Source organism: Rana temporaria, chromosome 2 (assembly GCF_905171775.1).
Source record: "Rana temporaria chromosome 2, aRanTem1.1, whole genome shotgun sequence".
Lineage (NCBI taxonomy): Eukaryota > Metazoa > Chordata > Amphibia > Anura > Ranidae > Rana > Rana temporaria.
In genome coordinates, this window is record NC_053490.1 from 263,884,442 (window position 1) to 263,902,625 (window position 18,184).

General features: G+C 46.8%; 1 protein-coding gene and 1 long non-coding RNA gene across 3 annotated transcripts in view; both read right to left on the minus strand.

The window, feature by feature from the left end:
• LOC120926729 (cytochrome c oxidase assembly factor 4 homolog, mitochondrial) overlaps window positions 1–18,184 on the minus strand; it is a 44,914-nt gene that overhangs the window by 13,995 nt on the left and 12,735 nt on the right. The window contains exon 3 of one of the 2 annotated variants that reach the window (XM_040336893.1): window positions 9,573–10,209. The exons of the other annotated variant lie outside the window; for it this stretch is intronic. Within the exon in view, the coding sequence (XP_040192827.1) occupies window positions 9,951–10,208 (258 nt within the window). The 5' untranslated portion in view covers window position 10,209 and the 3' untranslated portion in view covers window positions 9,573–9,950. Of the gene's footprint in view, window positions 1–9,572; window positions 10,210–18,184 lie in introns of those variants that run through there. 2 annotated transcript variants of the gene reach the window in all.
• LOC120926730 lies at window positions 5,442–17,739 on the minus strand. The gene is made up of 3 exons (XR_005746985.1): window positions 17,728–17,739; window positions 17,379–17,381; window positions 5,442–5,974 (listed from the first exon to the last, which is right to left on the minus strand). It is a non-coding gene; the product is annotated as an uncharacterized LOC120926730 (long non-coding RNA).

An 18,184-nucleotide genomic window follows, 5' to 3' on the forward strand; every position in this document is an offset into this window, starting at 1 on the left:
CCAAGCTGGGTGGGCGGGCATAACGTGCATTCGGAGCACCTGGAAGTGATGCCAACAGTTCAAGTGTCTCCGAGTTCTCCAGGAAGTGCTGGGAGCCACCATTGCCCCCCGAACCTCTGGCCACATATAGTGCTGTATACTGTACACCAGCGGCTTTACTGTAATATACGCAGCAGTTTTACATTGTGAGTGGAATTCTTTTTTTTTTTACATTAAAACTGTGATTCTTCTTTTCCAACAGAGAGGTACAGTACAGTATTCCTACTATAGTATTGTACAGTATTAATATGAGCTTTTGCTCCTATTTCTATATGAATAAATGGTTGTGGAATGTATTATCTAAGTTTCTATTATTTCTTATGGGGAAATTTGCTTTGATACAAGAATGCTTTGAATTACAAACATGCTTCTAGAACGAATTATGCTTGCAAACCAAGGTTTCACTGTACAGGTATTAAAAAAAAAAAAAAAAAAATAACTTAAAGGGGTTGTAAAGGTAAAACATTTTTTTCCTAAATAGCTTCCTTTACCTTAGTGCAGTCCTCCTTCACTTACCTCATCCTTCCATTTTGCTTTTAAATGTCCTTATTTCTTCTGAGAAATCCTCGCTTCCTGTTCTTCTGTCTGTAACTCCACACAGTAATGTGAGGCTTTCTCCCTGGTGTGGAGTGTTGTGCTCGCCCCCTCCCTTGGACTACAGGAGAGTCAGGACGCTCTCTACGTTGCAGATAGAGAAAGGAGCTGTGTGTTAGTGGGCGCCCTGACTCTCCTGTAGTCCAAGGGAGGGGGCGAGCACGACACTCCACACCAGGGAGAAAGCCTCACATTACTGTGTGTAGTTACAGACAGAAGAACAGGAAGTGAGGATTTCTCAGAAGAAATAAGGACATTTAAAAGCAAAATGGAAGGATGAGGTAAGTGAAGGAGGACTGCACTAAGGTAAAGGAAGCTATTTAGGGAGAGGGAAAAAAAATACCTTTACAACCCCTTTAATGTAAATATTATGAATGTGTGCTTTTGTGTTTTTTCTTAGTTTGTGTACCAATTGTAAATATATACTGTATGTACATGGGGGCAGCCATATTTGCCAATTACAAAACATAAGGCAAGAAGAGGCGGTACATATTTTTTGCAAATGCATACTGTTGTTGCATATTCAAATGCAAATTGGGCCTATATGTATACACACATATATATGTGTGTGTATGACTGTGTCCCAAGCGTGTCGAGATCCTACAGGATAAATGACTGCACCAGCCAGGAAGACACTGGCTGCAAAAAAAAGTGCCTAGAGGTGATTCAGTTCGCATGTGTAGCGCTATACAAGTCACTCATTCATTCAACCACTTAAAGCGGGAGTTCACCCGAAAAACATTTTTTAACATTAGATTGAGGCTCATTTTGGTAAGCAGAATCGGGTGTTTTTTTTTTTTTAAATCGAAGCAGTACTTACCGTTTTAGAGATAGATCTTCTCCGCCTCTTCCGGGTATGGTCTTCGGGACTGGGCGTTCCTATTTGATTGACAGCCTTCCAAAAGGCTTCCGACGGTCGCATACATCGCGTCACGAGTAGCCGAACGTCGGTGTGGCTCTATACGGCGCCAGCGCACCGACGTTCGGCTACTTTCGGAAAATCGTGACGCGCTGTATACGGCCGTCGGAAGCCTGTCAATCAAATAGGAACGCCCAGTCCTGCAGACCATACCCAGAAGCGGCGGAGAACATCGCTCTCAAAAACGGTAAGTACTGCTTCGATTTAAAAAAAAAAAAAACACCCGATTCTGCTTCCCAAAATGAGCCTAAATCTAATGTTAAAAATTGAGTTTTTGGGTGAACCTCCACTTTAAGACCCGGACCACTATGCAGGTAAAGGACCTGGCCAGTTTTTGCGATTCGGCACTGCGTCGCTTTAACTGACAATTGTGCGGTCGTGCGACGTGGCTTCCAAACAAGATTGGCGTCCTTTTTTCCCCCCAAATAGAGCTTTATTTTGGTGGTATTTGCACCTCTGCGGTTTTTATTTTTTTCGCTAAACAAAAACAGAGCAACAATTTTGAAAAAAAAATGCAATATTTTTAACTTTTTGCTATAATAAATATCACCAAAAAGATATGAAAAAACTTTTTTTTCCCCCTCAGTTTAGGCCGATACGTATTTGACCTAATTTTGGTAAAAAAATCGCAATAAGAGTTTATCGATTTGTTTGCGCAAAATTTATAGCGTTTACAAAATAGAAGATAGTTTTATGGCATTTTTATTAATAATTTTTTACTACTAATGGCGGTGATCGGCTTTTTTTTTTTTTTTTACTGCGACATTATGCGCCCCCTAGTGGTTATGTGTGACCTCGTGTGTTTCTAACTGTAGGGGGGCTGGACGTGTGATGTCACTGATAGTCGTCTGTTCCCTGATATAGGGAACAGACGATCAGTGACATTGCCACTTTGAAGAACGGGGAAGATCTGTTTACACTCGCCTCTCCCCGTTCTTCAGCTCCTGTGACCGATCGCGGTACACCGGCGGTGATTGGGTCCGCGGTCACAGAGCTTCAGACCGGGGCGCGCGCCTGCGACCCACAGCTGGACACTTAAAGAGGACGTACAGGTACGTGTCTGTGTCCAGCCGTGCCATTCTGCCGACGTAAATGTGCAGGAGGCGGTCCTTAAGTGGTTAAGCTGTATTTTGCTTGATGACTTACAAAAAACACTCTCCCTCATTATCCACTGCTTATGTCTTTTATTTTTAAGTACTACATTTAGTCCTTTTCTTCAGTGCTGCTCAGTCCAATTAATCACATGCAAGTCCTTATATTTCTAAAAGTTATACTGTCCTCTACAATGGTGACCATTCCCAAAATTCACATACAAGTCCTTCTGGAGTAAGCACCATGCAGTCTTTAATCCACCTCCTCAAAGGTAGGTCCGGGGTTGCAGCCCTGTCTGGCCTGAGTACTGCAGCTGGCTCCTGGCATCCCACCACCTGCTGCCACTTGGTACAATCTGGAGATCATAGGGTTACATGCCCTCTCCAGCTCCTTCTGCTGGTGGATGTACTCCTCTTTCTCAGCCAGCTGGTTCTTGTCCAGCCATGACAGGACCTCATTACACTTATCCACAATGGCCTTCTTATCTGATGCACTCATTTTGTCCTTGATATTCCATTGTCCCCAGGCAGCGGAGTCCCTCCTTAAATCTATTGTCCCCAGGCAGCGGAGTCCCTCCTTAAATCTATTGTCCCCAGGCAGATGAGTCCTTCCTTACACCTAGTGCCCCAGCAGATTCCTTCTTTACATCTAGTGTCCCCAGGCAGTGAAGTCCCTCCTTACATTAAGGTGACCAGATTTTTAAAATGAAATCCGGGGACATATTTTTTCTTTACTAGTAATGGCAACAATCAGCGACTCTCTGCCCGTCACTGCCCGCCTCACAGCCTCTCAAGTTATACTCCTCGGGCCCCAGCTACTACTGGGTGGGAAGTGGAGGAAGATCACTCCGCCAGGGAAGGCAAGGAGATAGGCAGGTGGCTGGCCAGGAAGGCAGAAGAACATGCGAGTGAAGCTGAATGGGCATGTGCCCGAAACTGAAGAAATATTCCCTCCACTCCGACCAGCACATGATCATCAGAAAGGGGCACAGATAATGGGAAAAATACAACCCCCCTATGCTAGTAGGCTCGGTGGAGCGGGGGGGTGTAATTCAATTTTTTTTAATTCTGCACTGATTGTCTTTGAAATTGCCCCTGCCCCCTATTAAATCCAATCTGGGGACAAAACCAGGGACAGACTTGGTCCGGGGACAGTGTCCTCAATCAGGGGACTGTCCCCTAAAACTGGGGATGTCTGGTCACCCTACCTTACATCTAGCGATCTCTCGTCACCCCCCTCTTTTCCTGCGGCCTGCCAGGTTAACGTGCTCAGATAAGGGGTCTGGTGTGTTTTTTTTAAATTTGGGGTGTAGTTCCCCTTAAAATCCACACCAAACCTGAAGACTCTGGAATGGATATTTGGGGGGGGGGGGAACCCCCACGTCATTTTTTTTTTAAGTTTGATGCAGGGTTCCCCTTTTATATACATACCAGACCCGAAGGGCCTGGTAATTGAATTTGGGGGGGACCCCTCACGCATTTTTTTTATATTTTATGAATGACTTTTCTCTGTATTGCTGGGAGCCAACAATTCATTATAGCCGCGAGTGATTTTAAATGACTTTTTTTCCTTCAGAAATTACACTTTGTGCAGGGACAGTTCTAGGCATGGGAAACATGCGCTGTTTCACAGGCATACTATACACCCCCCCCCCCCCGGTACGAAATTTAAAGGAATATTTCACTTTTATGGTTTCATTGTAAGCATTATTAAATTCACTGCTCCCGAAAAAATGTCAGTTTTTAAAACTTTTTTTTGCATTGATACATTTCCCCTGGGGCAGGACCCGGGTCCCCAAACACTTTTTAGGACAATAACTCGCATATTAGCCTTTAAAATTAGCACTTTACATTTCTCCCATAGACTTTTACAGGGTGTTCCGCGACTTTTCAAATTTGCCGTGAACACCCCAAATTGTTTGCCGAACATTAGTTCGACTCGAACCTCATCCCTACTCTCCACTCACCAGAGAGTCGTCCAGGTGAGTCCAGACATTTTTTCACTTTTGTTGCACAATACTTGACTTTGAAGCCGCTTACACACCATCAGCTTTCTCGTCGGGAAAACGGTCATGTTTTCTCTTGGATGAGAAAACTGTGTGTGTAGGCTCTCTAGCAGTTTTCCAGAAGAGAAAACCGCAGAGAATCGCGACGAGAAAATTTAGAACATGTTCTAAATTCTCTCGTCGCGAATTGCAGTGTTTTTTTTACCCCCTCGGCAGGTTTCCCCATAGGGAGCCTACACACAGCCGGTTTTCTTGACCAAGAGAAAACCTGTCAGGAAAACCGGGCGTGTGTACACAAGGAAAAGGGACCAGGCCAATCCTCGGTTTTCCCGTCGGGTTTCTCGGCGGTGTTTTCACCGCCAAGAAACTCGATCGTGTGTACGCGGCATAAAGCTCAGGCCAGCAAGGAAGCTTGTTTATCCAACTCCCGCCATAGTATAGTAAAATGACAGCGGGAGCCCCTCTCGCTCCGGAGCAACATTTTTATCACTGACCACTGTATTGGTGTCACTCTACGCCGGCGTATGAAAGTTACGTCGGTGGGATGAAGGCTATTTTCAGGCGTATCTTGGTTTCAGAGTCCGGCGCATAGATACGACGGCGCATATTTGCACTTACGCGGCGTATATCGAGATACGTCGGCGTAAGTGCTTTGTGAATCCGGGCCATAGTGGCCTAAACTGATGAAGACATTTTTTTTGTGGAAAGGTTTTATAGCCCTTTATCACCCTTACAGAGACAGTGTAGACAATGGGTTCTATATACTTGCAAGTGATGAAGATAAAACAATGCCATTTTTACAATTATTCGATTTTTATTTGTTCTTGGAGTAGAACATCTCGCCCATCAGTATTGGAAGCAGAAAAACAATTTTATAAGGAGTTAAAAAAAATGCAGACAAAAATTATGAAATATAGGTAACAAAGACAGCAGAGAGTGGTGAAGGGTCTAAAACCGTTTTACTGCTCTATGGTCCATTAGGGAGATTTCCACTCACTTCCTCTTCTAGGGACAACACCGTCACCAAGCCAGGAAGGGAAATGTAGGAGACTTTCAGAAGCGGACGGCTGGGGAACTCCCTACGAAGCCTCTGGAACGTGATTTGACTCTACCTTGTGTGTGACGTCTGTGTGTTCCCGAGGCTTCGTAGGGAGTTCCCCAGCCGTCCAGTTCTGAAAGTTCACAAAATGTCACCTGAATAGGAAGTAAAAAAGGTATAATAATTCAGAAAGGGAGAAAAAATAAATACACGAAAGAGGATGCGACTCCTTTACATGTTATCCAAAACTAAGGAAACAAAAGTCATACTTTAAACCTCGACTCCCCTTTAACCACTTCCCAACGGCCGTACGACTTTATACGGCCGCAGGGTGGTTCTAATTCTCTGAGCCGCCGTGTTTTTACGGCCTCCGCTCCTCCTGGCCACTGGAGGGCGAGCGCGCCGGTGGTGCCCGCCGCATCACTGGGATGCCGATGCGCGTGCCTGGCGGCCGTGATGTCCGCCGGGCTCCCGCGATCGGCGGTTACAGAGACAAGGACGTGGATCTGTGTGTGTAAACACACAGATCCACATCCTGTCAGGGAGAGGAGACCGATCTGTGTCTCTTGTACATAGGGACACAGATCGGTCACCCCCCTTCCCCCACAGTTAGTAACACTCACTAAAGGTACACATTTAACCCCTTCCTCACCCCCTAGTGTTAACCCCTTCAATGCCAGTCACATTTATACAGTAATTAGTGCCTATTTATAGCATGTGAATGGTGCCAAAAGTGTCCGCCATAATGTCGCAATACCGATAAAAAAAAAAAAAAAAAAAAAAAAAAAAAAAAAAAAAAATCGCAGATCGCCGCCATTACTAGTAAAAAAAAAAAAAAAAAAAAAAACGGTCCCTCTATTTTGTAGGCGCTAAAACTTTTGCACAAACCAGTCGCTTATTGCAAATTTTTTTTTACCAAAAATATGTAGAATACGTATCGGCCTAGACTGAGAAAAAAAAAAAAAAAAATGTAGCTATTTATTATAGCAACAAGTACAAAATATTATTTATTTTTTTCAAAATTGTCGCTATATTTTTGTTTATAGCGCAAAAAATAAAAACAGCAGAGGTGATCAAATACCACCAAAAGAAAGCTCTATTTGAGGGGGAAAAAGGACGTCATTTTTGTTTGGGAGCCACGTCGCACGACTGCGCAATTGTCAGTTAAAGCGACGCAGTGCCGAATCGCAAAAAGTCCTCTGGTCAGGAAGGGGGTATATGTGCCCAGTAAGCAAGTGGTTAAACATTGCTCTTCCCCCTTCTGTTGGTGATCACAGATATGAATGACATCTCCCTTCTGCTGCTGGGATACTCACATCATACATCCCATGAGACTTCAGGCTAATGTACAGCACTCTGCGCATGCCTCACTGTGCCCATGCCTCACTGTGCCCATGACTAGACTTCTGTTTAACATGGGAGTATATAGTACCGGCCGGTACCAGGTCCCCAAATTTACCAGAGAAATTGCCATTTAACATGGGAGTCTATAGAGGGGGTGCCTGACTTTGAAAAATCGGTGCTCCCCGGCCGTAGGTCCCCCTACAGCAAACTTTGCACACTTGTAGAGGAAGAGTGGGGCTACATGTGTGACATGTTTGGGGTCCAGGGGACCTACGGCTGGCCGGTACTCGGTCCCCAAATCCGGGAGATTAGGCGCAAAAAGGTGACTCGAGTATAAGCCATAGGGGGCATTTTCAGCACAAAAAAAATTTGCTGAAAAACTCGGCTTATACTCGAGTATATACGGTAACAGCCAACAACTATTAAATTATAGGTATTGGCATTTCCTTTCAAATTTGGCTGTTAGTGAACGTAACGAATACAAAATTCATCCGAATTATCCAAAATAACGAATGTCGCATCTAAACAAATGGAACGGAATTAATTAATAATAAACAATAATAATAATAAAAAGTTTTTATTATTGTTTTTTATTCCTTTCCATTTGTTTAGATGCGACAATTCGTTATTTTGGATAATTCGTAACTTCGTTACGTTCACTAACAGCCAAATTTGGAAGGCAATTCCAATACCTAGATTTTAATAGTTGGTAATAGCTGTAAGTTATTATTTCAGATTTTTAAATTCACGGGTTTTCAAAATTTACGAATTTTCCAATATTCGGATTTATAAATACAGTAAAACCTTGGTTTGAGAGTAACTTGGTTTGAGAGCGTTTTGCAAGACAATCAAAATGTTTTAATACATTTTGCCTTGATATAAGAGTAGCGTCACGTCACAACGGAGTATAAAAAAAAGAAGAGAGGAGTCTAAGTGTAACAATTTGGTTACATTTAATGAAGGTACAACATTTAGCAACGTATTGCTACACTTAGAGGTGCCTCTCTTCTCTTTTATTCCCTGTAAAAAATGCTTTGATATACAAGTGCTTTGGATTACAAGCATGTTTCTGGAACAAATTATGCTTGCAAACCAAGGTTTTACTGTATTTGCAAAAATTCATTAGACGGGTTTATGAATGAACATTCAGATATTTCCGAATTAGTCCAAATTAGTTAGAAAACGAATTCGGAACGAAACGAATTGCACATGTCTAGTGAGGGTCAGTATCAGTGGATGTGGGAAGAAGACGAATAGGTAGGTGGCCTATCAAGGGAACCCATCACTTTGCCTTGAATGAACAAAAAGACAGGTTCTCTTTAAAGAGACCCTGTCACCAGTTGAAATAAATTGCAGGTAAAACCACAGACAAATCAATTACTTTAACTTTTGTCTTGCAGATAAATGATTGCTTTTTGACTTGTGATGTGCCTTTGAACTTGCTAGCAAAATGAACTGCTTCAGAAGAGTCAATTCCCTAGCACTGCCCCCTTCTTCCTTGCATGTCATAGTCCTCTTTGATTCTGGGAGTGTCTAATTACTGTCTGTGCTGGCCCAGCTCCTCAACCCTTCCCCTCACCTTCCTATAACCCTTCATGTAGCAGCTAGGGAAAGAGTAAAAGGGATTACTATAGAGCAGGTGGTCTCCAAACTTTCTAAACAAAAAGCCAGTTTACTGTCCTTCAGACTTTAAGAGGGCCGGACTATGGCCATTGAGAGTAGAAAAGGTCTTGATGCCAGTGGGAAAAAGCCTCATCGTTGGTATCACTGGGAGGAATTTTGCCCCAATATTGGTGTAATTCGGAGGATTCGTGCCCTATCGTTGGCATCACTGGAAGGAATTTTTCCCCATCTTTGGCGTCATTGGGAGGACTTGTGCCCTATCGTTGGGATCACTGGGAGGAATTTTGCCCCAATATTGGTGTCATTGGGAGGACTTGTGCCCTATCGTTGGTATCACTGGGGGGAATTTTGCCCCAATATCAGTGTCATTGGGAGGACTTGTGCCCTATCGTTGGTATGACTGGGAGGAATTTTTCCCCAATATTGGTGTCATTGGGAGGGCTTGTGCCCTATCGTTGGTATCACTGGGAGGAATTTTGCTCCAATATTAGTGTCATTGGGAGGACTTGTGCCCTATCGGTATCACTGGGAGGAATTTTGCCCCAATATTGGTGTCATTGGGAGGACTTGTGCCCTATCATTGGCATCACTGGGAGGAATTTTTCCACCATCGTTGGTATCACTGGGAGGAATTTTTCCCCTATATTGGTGTCATTGGGAGGACTTGTGCCCCATCGTTGGTATCACTGGGAGGAATTTTGCCCCAATATTGGTGTTATTGGGAGGACTTGCGCCCCTTCATTGGTAGGGAATTATTTGCCATTGTTGGCATCAGTAGATAAAAAATAGTGTCCCAAGGGCCAGATAAAAGCAAGAAAAGGTTTGCTGGGCCATAGTTTGGAGACCACTGCTATATAGCAAGGATCTTCAAACTATGGCCCTCCAGCTGTTGCGGAGCTACACATCCCATGAGGCATTGTAAAACTCTTGACATTCACAGGCATGATGGGAATTGTAGTTCCTGAACAACTGGATGGCCATAGTTTGAAGACTCTCGCTATAGAGGGTCACTTGAGTGGCTGCTCTAAGTCTGTTTGGGTTGCTGAAATCACATCCAGGTTGGAGGTGCCCAGCAGCAGTCTCAGGGCTTTTGGATGTCCATACAAGAGAGGCTTCTACAGGTACAGAACATGAATACATTAAATGCACATATCATCTGAAATAAATGGTCTGGTGACAGGGTCTCTTTAGCTTGCCTCCACAGTTTGGTGTATTGCACTGTTTGGCTGGCGTTGCTCAATAATCTGGTGTCAGAGTGTCTCGGGTTGGTCCTTCTTTGGTAGGATTGTCCCAGGTTAGGATGCCTGTCCTTGTAGCTGACCCCTTTTCTTCATCAGCTCCTCAGCCCTCTTCCTCTGATAGTCCTGCATGCAATCTTTAAAGTTCTGCACCTGCGCCTGACACTTCCTCCAGTCCTGGTGCTCCGCCATGCACTCCTGTACGGCGTAATGAAAGGCCGTGCAGCCGGTGCGAGCGATCATCTGATCCACCGGGTCATCCTCGTCCTCCGCTGTCCGACTGCGGTCGTGAGCCTGTGGTGTTGGAGCGGACATCCTGTATGGGGAGAGATGATTGGGAGAAGAATGAGGAAGACCTACCAGGTAAAAGGATTAACATAATCTCGTTACAAAGGTATCTGAAAGTGGGTGGGATATAGAAGGCAGCCAGTGAACAGGTTGTCCCTGAAGTTGATTTGTTAAAAAATGGCCAAGTGTGAGGATTTGCGGGACAAGGGCCAAATTTGAATGTCTAGACAACTGGATCAGAGCAGCTCTTATGGGATGTTCCCTGTCTGCAGTGGTCAGGACCAACCAAAAGTGGTCCATGGAAGGAAAACTGGCGATGGGTCATGGAAGGCCAAGGCTCATGGATGGAGGCGGGAATCAGGGCTGGTGCAAGGATTTTTGACACCCTAGGCGAAACCTCATTTTGTTGCCCCCCCCCCCCCCCCATGGGCTCCGCCCCTCACTGAGATTTTTGCGGTGCCTCTTCACCTATTTCTTCAGCCGTGGTCCTCTGCACCTCCCCTCCGCACCTCTGTTCCCCTCTGCACCCTCCCCTCCGCACCTTTGTTTCCCTCTGCACCCCCCCCCTCCACACCTTTGTTTCCCTCTGCACCCCCCCTCCGCACCCCCTTCCACACCTCTGTTCCCCTCCGCACCTCTGTTCCTCTCTGCACCCCCCCTCCGCACCCCCCCTCCGCACCCCCCTCCACCCCTCTGCAGCCCCCCTCCGCACCTCTGTTCCCCTCTGCAGCCCCCCTCCGCACCCCCCTCTGCACCTCTGCACCCCTTTCACACCTCTGTTCCCCTCTGCACCCCTTTCACACCTCTGTTCCCCTCTGCACCCCTTTCACACCTCTGTTCCCCTCCGCAACTCTGTTCCCCTCTGCACCCCCTCCGCAACTCTGCACCCCCTTCCACACCTCTGTTCCCCTCCGCACCTCCCCCCCTCTGCAACTCTGTTCCCCTCTGCACCCCCTCCGCAACTCTGCACCCCCTTCCACACCTCTGTTCCCCTCCGCACCTCCCCCCCTCTGCAACTCTGTTCCCCTCTGCACCCCCCTCTGCAACTCTGCACCCCCCTTCCGTACCTCTGTTCCCCTCTGAATGCCCCCCCACACACACACATATCATTTCCTCTCTGTACCCCCCTGCACATCTGTCCCCCCTCCCCACCTGTTCCCCCTCTGTACCCCCCCTGCATGTCTGTTCACCCCCCCACACACATATATCTGTACCCCCTGTGCACCTCTGTTCCCCTCTGCACCTCTACATGCCCCACACACCTATCATTTCCTCTCTGTACCCCCTGCAAGTCTGCCCCCCCCCACCGCACAAATATCTGATCCCCCTCTGTAACCCCTCCCACACACATCTGTCCCCCCCCCTGCACGTCTGCCCCCCCCCGCCCCACACACACACATCTGTCCCTCATCTGTATACAGTGCAACGCACTACAAACTTCACAAGCAGAGTACATTTTTTATTTGTGACCGCAGGCTGCAGCATGTATGACCGTGCTGCCTATGCTTCCACTATACCTGTCAGCGGCGGGTGATGGCTTTACTATGAGAGCGGCGCTGCTGCTGCCTGCCTGTCCTCTCACAACAGATCCCCGAGCGACCAGGAGGAGGGGGAGCGAATATCGCGGCAAGCCCGTATGCAGGGCTTCCATCTCATCCGCCCCAGCCAGTTCCATCGAGCACTCCTTGGCTGCTCCTTGTCTTGGCTCCTCTTCCCTCATCTTCTCATTGCTAGGGCGGCACTGCAGAGTGGTCCGGGATGTCTTCGCAGGCGCCCCCTAGCCTGGCGGCTGGCGCCATAAGGCAGTATGTTACGTATTTTAAAAAAAGTCAGTCCTTGATGTTCTTTAATAACCTGAATCCCCAGCAAGTGGCTGGGGATCCGGATTTTGCCGCTCCCCTTACCCTGGCGCTCTAGGCAGCCGCCTGATCGGCCTATTGCTAGCGCCGGCCCTGGCGGGAATGGCCAAGGCTCATGGATGGAGGAGGGAATGGCCAAGGCTCATGGATGGAGGCGGGAAAGGCCAAGGCTCATGGATGGAGGCGGGAAAGGCCAAGGCTCATGGATGGAGGCGGGAAAGGCCAAGGCTCATGGATGGAGGCGGGAAAGGCCAAGGCTCATGGATGGAGGCGGGAAAGGCCAAGGCTCATGGATGGAGGCGGGAAAGGCCAAGGCTCATGGATGGAGGCGGGAAAGGCCAAGGCTCATGGATGGAGGCGGGAAAGGCCACAGGTATTTGCACCCACTTCCGGCCACAGAGCTTCGGGTTTTCTCCGGGCATGACGTCACCTCCCGTTGTGCTCTGGGAACACTCGGCTCCCAGAGCACAGCGGGAGTCAATGAGCGGCGCATGCGCCGTAGGGAACCGGGTAGTGAAGCCGGAGCTCTTCACTTCCTGGTTCCCTCACTGAGGATGGCGGGGGGAGCAGCAGAGAGACGAGCGATCGCTCGTCCTCTGCTGCGGACGGCACTGGACTGCAGGACAGGTAAGTGTCCTAATATTAAAAGTCAGCAGCTGCAGTATTTGTAGCTGCTGGCTTTTAATATTTTTTTTTAGTGACACATTCGCTTTAAGGATTTAGAGAAGATCTGTAAAGAAGAGACCAAAATCCCTCCTGAGATGTGTGGAGACCTGATCACCAACTACAACAAACGTCTGACCTCTGTGCTTCCCAACAAGGGTTTCTCCACCAAGTCAGGGTTTGACAAATTTGCTTGGAATCTAGGTGCCAGCTAAAAAAGTTAGGAGCCAGAAAACGTACCCCGTCCCGCCGAGCTCGCACGCAGAAGCGAACGCATACATAGTAGCGCCCACATATGTAAATGGTATTCAAACCACACATGTGAGGTATCACCGCGATCGTTAGAGCGAGAGCAAAAATTCTAGCCCTAGACCTCCTCTGTAGCTCAAAACATGCAACCTGTAGGAATTTTTTAAACGTTGCCTATGGAGATTTTAAAGCGTAAGCGTTTGTCGCCATTCCACGAGCGGACACAATTTTGAAGCGTGACATTATCTTTCACAATATAAAAAAAATTGTGCCAACTTTACTGTGGTCTTATTTTTTTAATTACATTTTTTAAATTAAAAAAAGTGTATTTTTCCCCCCAAAAAGTGCACTTGTTAAGGCCGCTGCGCAAATAAGGTGTGACAGAAAGTATTGCAATAACCGCCATTTTATTCTCTAGGGTGTTAGAATAAAAAATATATATAATTAGAGGTCGACCGATATTTGGTGTTTTCAGCCGATTTTGCTGGGAAAGAAGCTTCTGTAATAGAAGTCAATGCAAGTTGCCTGAGAAGTTCGTGACCTGAAGGCGCAGCAGCACTGGGCGGGGCGAGGAGAGGCCGGGTTGACTTTTTGGCGAACTGGTGATTGGCTGCTAGGACCACCTCCTAGCAGCCAATCACCTGCCATCTAACCTGACAGGCTGCTACCTCTCTCTCGTCCCACCCCCAGTGCAGAAATGTCCCGCCTCCCGCCGTCCGCTCCTCTACTCTGCTAATAGCGGAGGAGGCTGGGGACAGAAGCGGCGACTAAATGGCGCGATCGCCACGGTCCGGGAAGAGCGGCAGCTCGGGCCGGACGCGGGCCGCCATTTAGTGATGCCAGATCTAAATTATACATACAAGTGCACTGATTGGAGGCTTGTTGTGTTAAAAATAAATGTTTAAATGCAAGAAATTTTCTGAATGACTTATTACTTAGCGGAGTAATAATGGAACTTCCATCCAGGTATTTGCTCCTCTTACGGGCATAGATCACCGTAGTGACCCACACCACATCTGGAGCATACTCCGCCCCCCGCTGTCTTCTGGCAGATGCACAGGTCCCAGAAGACAGCAGGGACCAGTGGAATTGCGCAGCGTGACTCGCACATGCACAGTAGGGAACCAGGAAGTGAACCAGGAAGTGAAGCTGCACGGCTTCACTTTCTGATTCCCTTACCGACGATGGTGGCAGCAGCACCCGAGGGAGAGATCGGCTTTGGGTGCCGACATCACGTGCGCCCAGGACAGGCAAGTGTCCATATATTAAAAGTCAACAGCTGCAGTATTTGTAGCTGCTGACTTCATTTTTTTTCTGCTTTCACACTGGACTGTCATTCTAGTGGCGCCATTTGGCTGGTAGCGGGGCGCTTAGATCCCAGCTAGCGGCTGATGAAGGGGTTAAATGCTCTCGTGTAGCGCCACTGCAGAAGCGATTTGCAGGCTCTTCGGCAGCGGTGCCATTCATTTCGATGGGCAGGAGCAGTATACACCACTCCAAAGATGCTGCTTGCAGGACTTTTTTTTTTTTTTAACATCCTGCCAGCGCACCGCCTCAGTGTGAAAGCACTCGGTCTTTCACACTGAGACTGCAGGAGAGCCGTTTTTGCAGGCACTTTATAGGCGCTATTTTTAGCCCAAAAACTTCTGAAAAATGCCCCAGTGTGAAAGGGGTCTAACTGTTAGATTTTATGAGATGAGATGAAGGGGGAATTTTTTTTATTTAAATCGGCCCAAAAAAAAAAAAAAAAAAAAAAAAAAAGAAATCAGCATCATATATTGGCCATCGGCCGCCGCGATTTCTAAATATCGGCATTGGCCAGACAAAAACCCATATCGGTCGACATTATATATATATATATATATATATATATATATATATATATATATATATATATATATATATATAATGTTTGGGGGCTCTAATTAGAGGGAAGGAGATGGCAGTGAAAACACTGGGGAAGCTCCATTAGAATTGCTGGTTTACTTGTCTGTCATGCCTACGGCCATCACAAGATGGTGCCAGATCACAGAAGGAAGCTTAGGCCTGCAGAAGGCCGCAAAGCCGCGGCCCCAATTACCAGCGGGGGCGCACGGAGACACAGGATCCTGTGTCTCTGTGCTCCCCCACCGGCCGGTAATTGAGCCCGCAAAGCTGGCCTAAGCTTCCTTCTGTGAAGGCCGCAAAGCTGCGGCCTCAATTACCGGCGGGCGCAGGCCCACCACGATCGCGAGGTGGGGGCGCACGGAGACAGACACACAGGATCCTGTGTCTCCGTGCGCCCCCACCTCCCATGCCGCGCGCCGGCCGGTAATTGAGGCCGAGGCTTTGCGGCCTTCTGCAGGCCTAAGCTTCCCCAGGCGCCAGGTCACAATTTATTGTCGCAATTGCGACCGGATTTTGTCGAGCCCTGGACTAAGTCATATTTTGCTTGGGGATCAAATACTTATTTTACTCACTGAACTGCAACTCCATTTATATCATGTGTGATTTTTCTGGGATTTTGGTTGATATTCTGTCTCTATCATAAAATACACCTATGATAAAAAATTTTAGACCCTTCATTTCCTTGTAAAATGGGCAAAATTCACAAAATCTGCAGGGGATCAAATAATTATTTTCCCCACTACAGAGCTTCCGTGATTGACAGAACCGAAATCCTCTAAATGAAAGGGGCGGGCCAGGGATGGCCAGGCCGGGGAGGAAAGGGCTAGATCATAAATTATTTGTGGGACAAAATTATCCATTATTATGGCTTTGGAGATAAAAATCTATGTTTTTTTTACATCTGTCCCTGATATGTCCAAAACCGACATGCTTTTGATGTGAAAATCCTGAGATTTTAGCTGCCCCGCCTCTGTACTGCCTCCTGGCTTGGTGGCCATCTGTAAGCCCGGGGGCCCCATAATCTTCTATTGCCTGGGGGCCCCATGAGTTGTCAATCCGCCCCTGGTAAACACACAGCTCCGGGTCATGTCAAGGGGACAAATGCCTGACCGTCTGTTCATACAATGTATGAACAGCAATCTGTCATTTCCCCTAGTCAGTCCCACCCCCCCCCCCTTCAGTTAGAACACACCCAGGGAACATAATTAACCCCTTCCTTGCCCCCTAGTGTTAACCCCTTCCCTGCCAGAGGCATTTTTATAGCACTGATCGCTATAAAAATGCCAATGGTCCCAAAAATGTGTCAGAAGTGTCCGCCATAAGGTCACAGTACCGAAAAAAAAAAAAAAAAAAAAAAAAAAATCGCTGATCGCCGCCATTACTAGTAAAAAAAAAAAACAAAAAAAAATATATATATATATAAAAAAATAGGTAGAAGAAGAATACGTATCGGCCTAAACTGAGGGAAAACGTTTTTATATATATATATTTTTTTTTTTTGGGGGGATATTTATTATAGCAAAAAGTAAAAAAATATTCATTTTTTTTAAAAATTGTCGCTCTATTTTTGTTTATAGCGCAAAAAAAAAAATTCAGGAGGTAATCAAATACCACCAAAAGAAAGCTCTATTTGTGGGGAAATAAAAGGACGCCAATTTTGTTTGGGAGCCACGTCGCACGAGTGCGCAATTGTCAGTTAAAGCGACGCAGTGACGAATCGCAAAAAGTGGCCCGGTCATTGACCAGCAATATGGTCCGGGGCTGAAGTGGTTAAACCAACTAACTTGCTGTTCCGTCCGCTGTATGTTTCTTTGTGACTTTCAGCATAACCTGCAGCAATATTGAAAGCTCCTGAAGAAGCTCATTTGAGCGACTATTGCAGTTCTTCTATGCATATGGCAAAGCGTCATGTATTAATCATGGATGTTTTTTTTATTTATGCTTGGTTTTTCTATTTTTATAATAAAAGTAATTCTTTCAATATTGTTATAGTATTCCTATTTATCTACTAGACACCATATAAAGTCCCAGGGGTTGTTACCCTTTGTTGTCCCTCCTTACCTTGAAAGGGCTAGATGAGTGAAAGTGAACCTCGGCACCCCAGAAGTTTTGGAACTACATTTCCCATGATGCTCAACTACGCTGCACAGTGCATGAGAATCATGGGAAATGTAGTTCCAAAACATCTGGTGTGTCAAGGAATCGCCATCACTGGGCTAGATGATGCTGGATATCCCACAGCCAGGAATTGAGGAGGGCTCTATCCGACTTGCTGCAGCTTCTAATGAACAATGTAAGAAGCTCACAGTGTGCAGTGAAATCAGAGTAATCAGCCTGGAAAGAGGAGCCGGTACCACCGACTAAGGCTGGGGGGGCCAGTAAAAACCAACACCTAAAGGAAAAGCCAAACGCCACCAAAGTCAGGAAATGCTGCGGCATGTACTGTATGTCCCCAAGATCCTTTCCTCCTATGCCGGATTTCCTAGCATCATCAAACACGTGTCTGCCCCAAAAGGAGTACAGGGGACCTGCTTCCCACTTACTATGACTGCAACTCTGAACAGCAGAGGTTTTTTGTTTATAGTGCAAAAAATAAAAACCACAGAGGTGATCAAATACCACCAAAAGAAAGCTCTATTTGTGGGGAATAAAATTTTGTTTAGGAGCCGCGTCACACGACCGCGCAATTGTCAGTTAAAGGGACACAGTACCGAATTGCAAAAAGTGCCCCGGTCTTTGGCCAACCAAATGGTCCGGGGCTTAACCACTTAAGACCCGGATCAATATGCAGGTTAAGGACCTGGCCCCTTTTTGCGATTCGGCACTGCATCGCTTTAACTGACAATTGCGCGGTCGTGCGACGTGGCTCCCAAACAAAATTGGCGTACTTTTTTTTCCCCACAAATAGAGCTTTCTTTTGGTGGTATTTGATCACCTCTGCGGTGATATTTTTAATATCTCCCCCTTGCTCGGGTGATCTGTCCAATCCCGAGCAAGGGGGAGTGTCTATACGTGGCGCGGCGGGAAACACTACAGCTATTCAAATGAAAGCTGTAATGTTCCCCGCCCGTATTAACTAAGCGGTGGCGGCAGCATCAATGTATGGGGGACATGGCTGCATATGGGGGGACGTGGCTGCATATGGGGGACGACGACGTGGCTGCATATGGGGGGGGACGGGGGACGTGGCTGCATATGGGGGGGGACGGGGGACGTGGCTGCATATGGGGGGGGACGGGGGACGTGGCTGCATATGGGGGGGGACGTGGCTGCATTTGTGGGGGGACACATTTAAAAAAAAGTATCGGTATTCGGTATCGGCGAGTACTTGAAAAAAAGTATCGG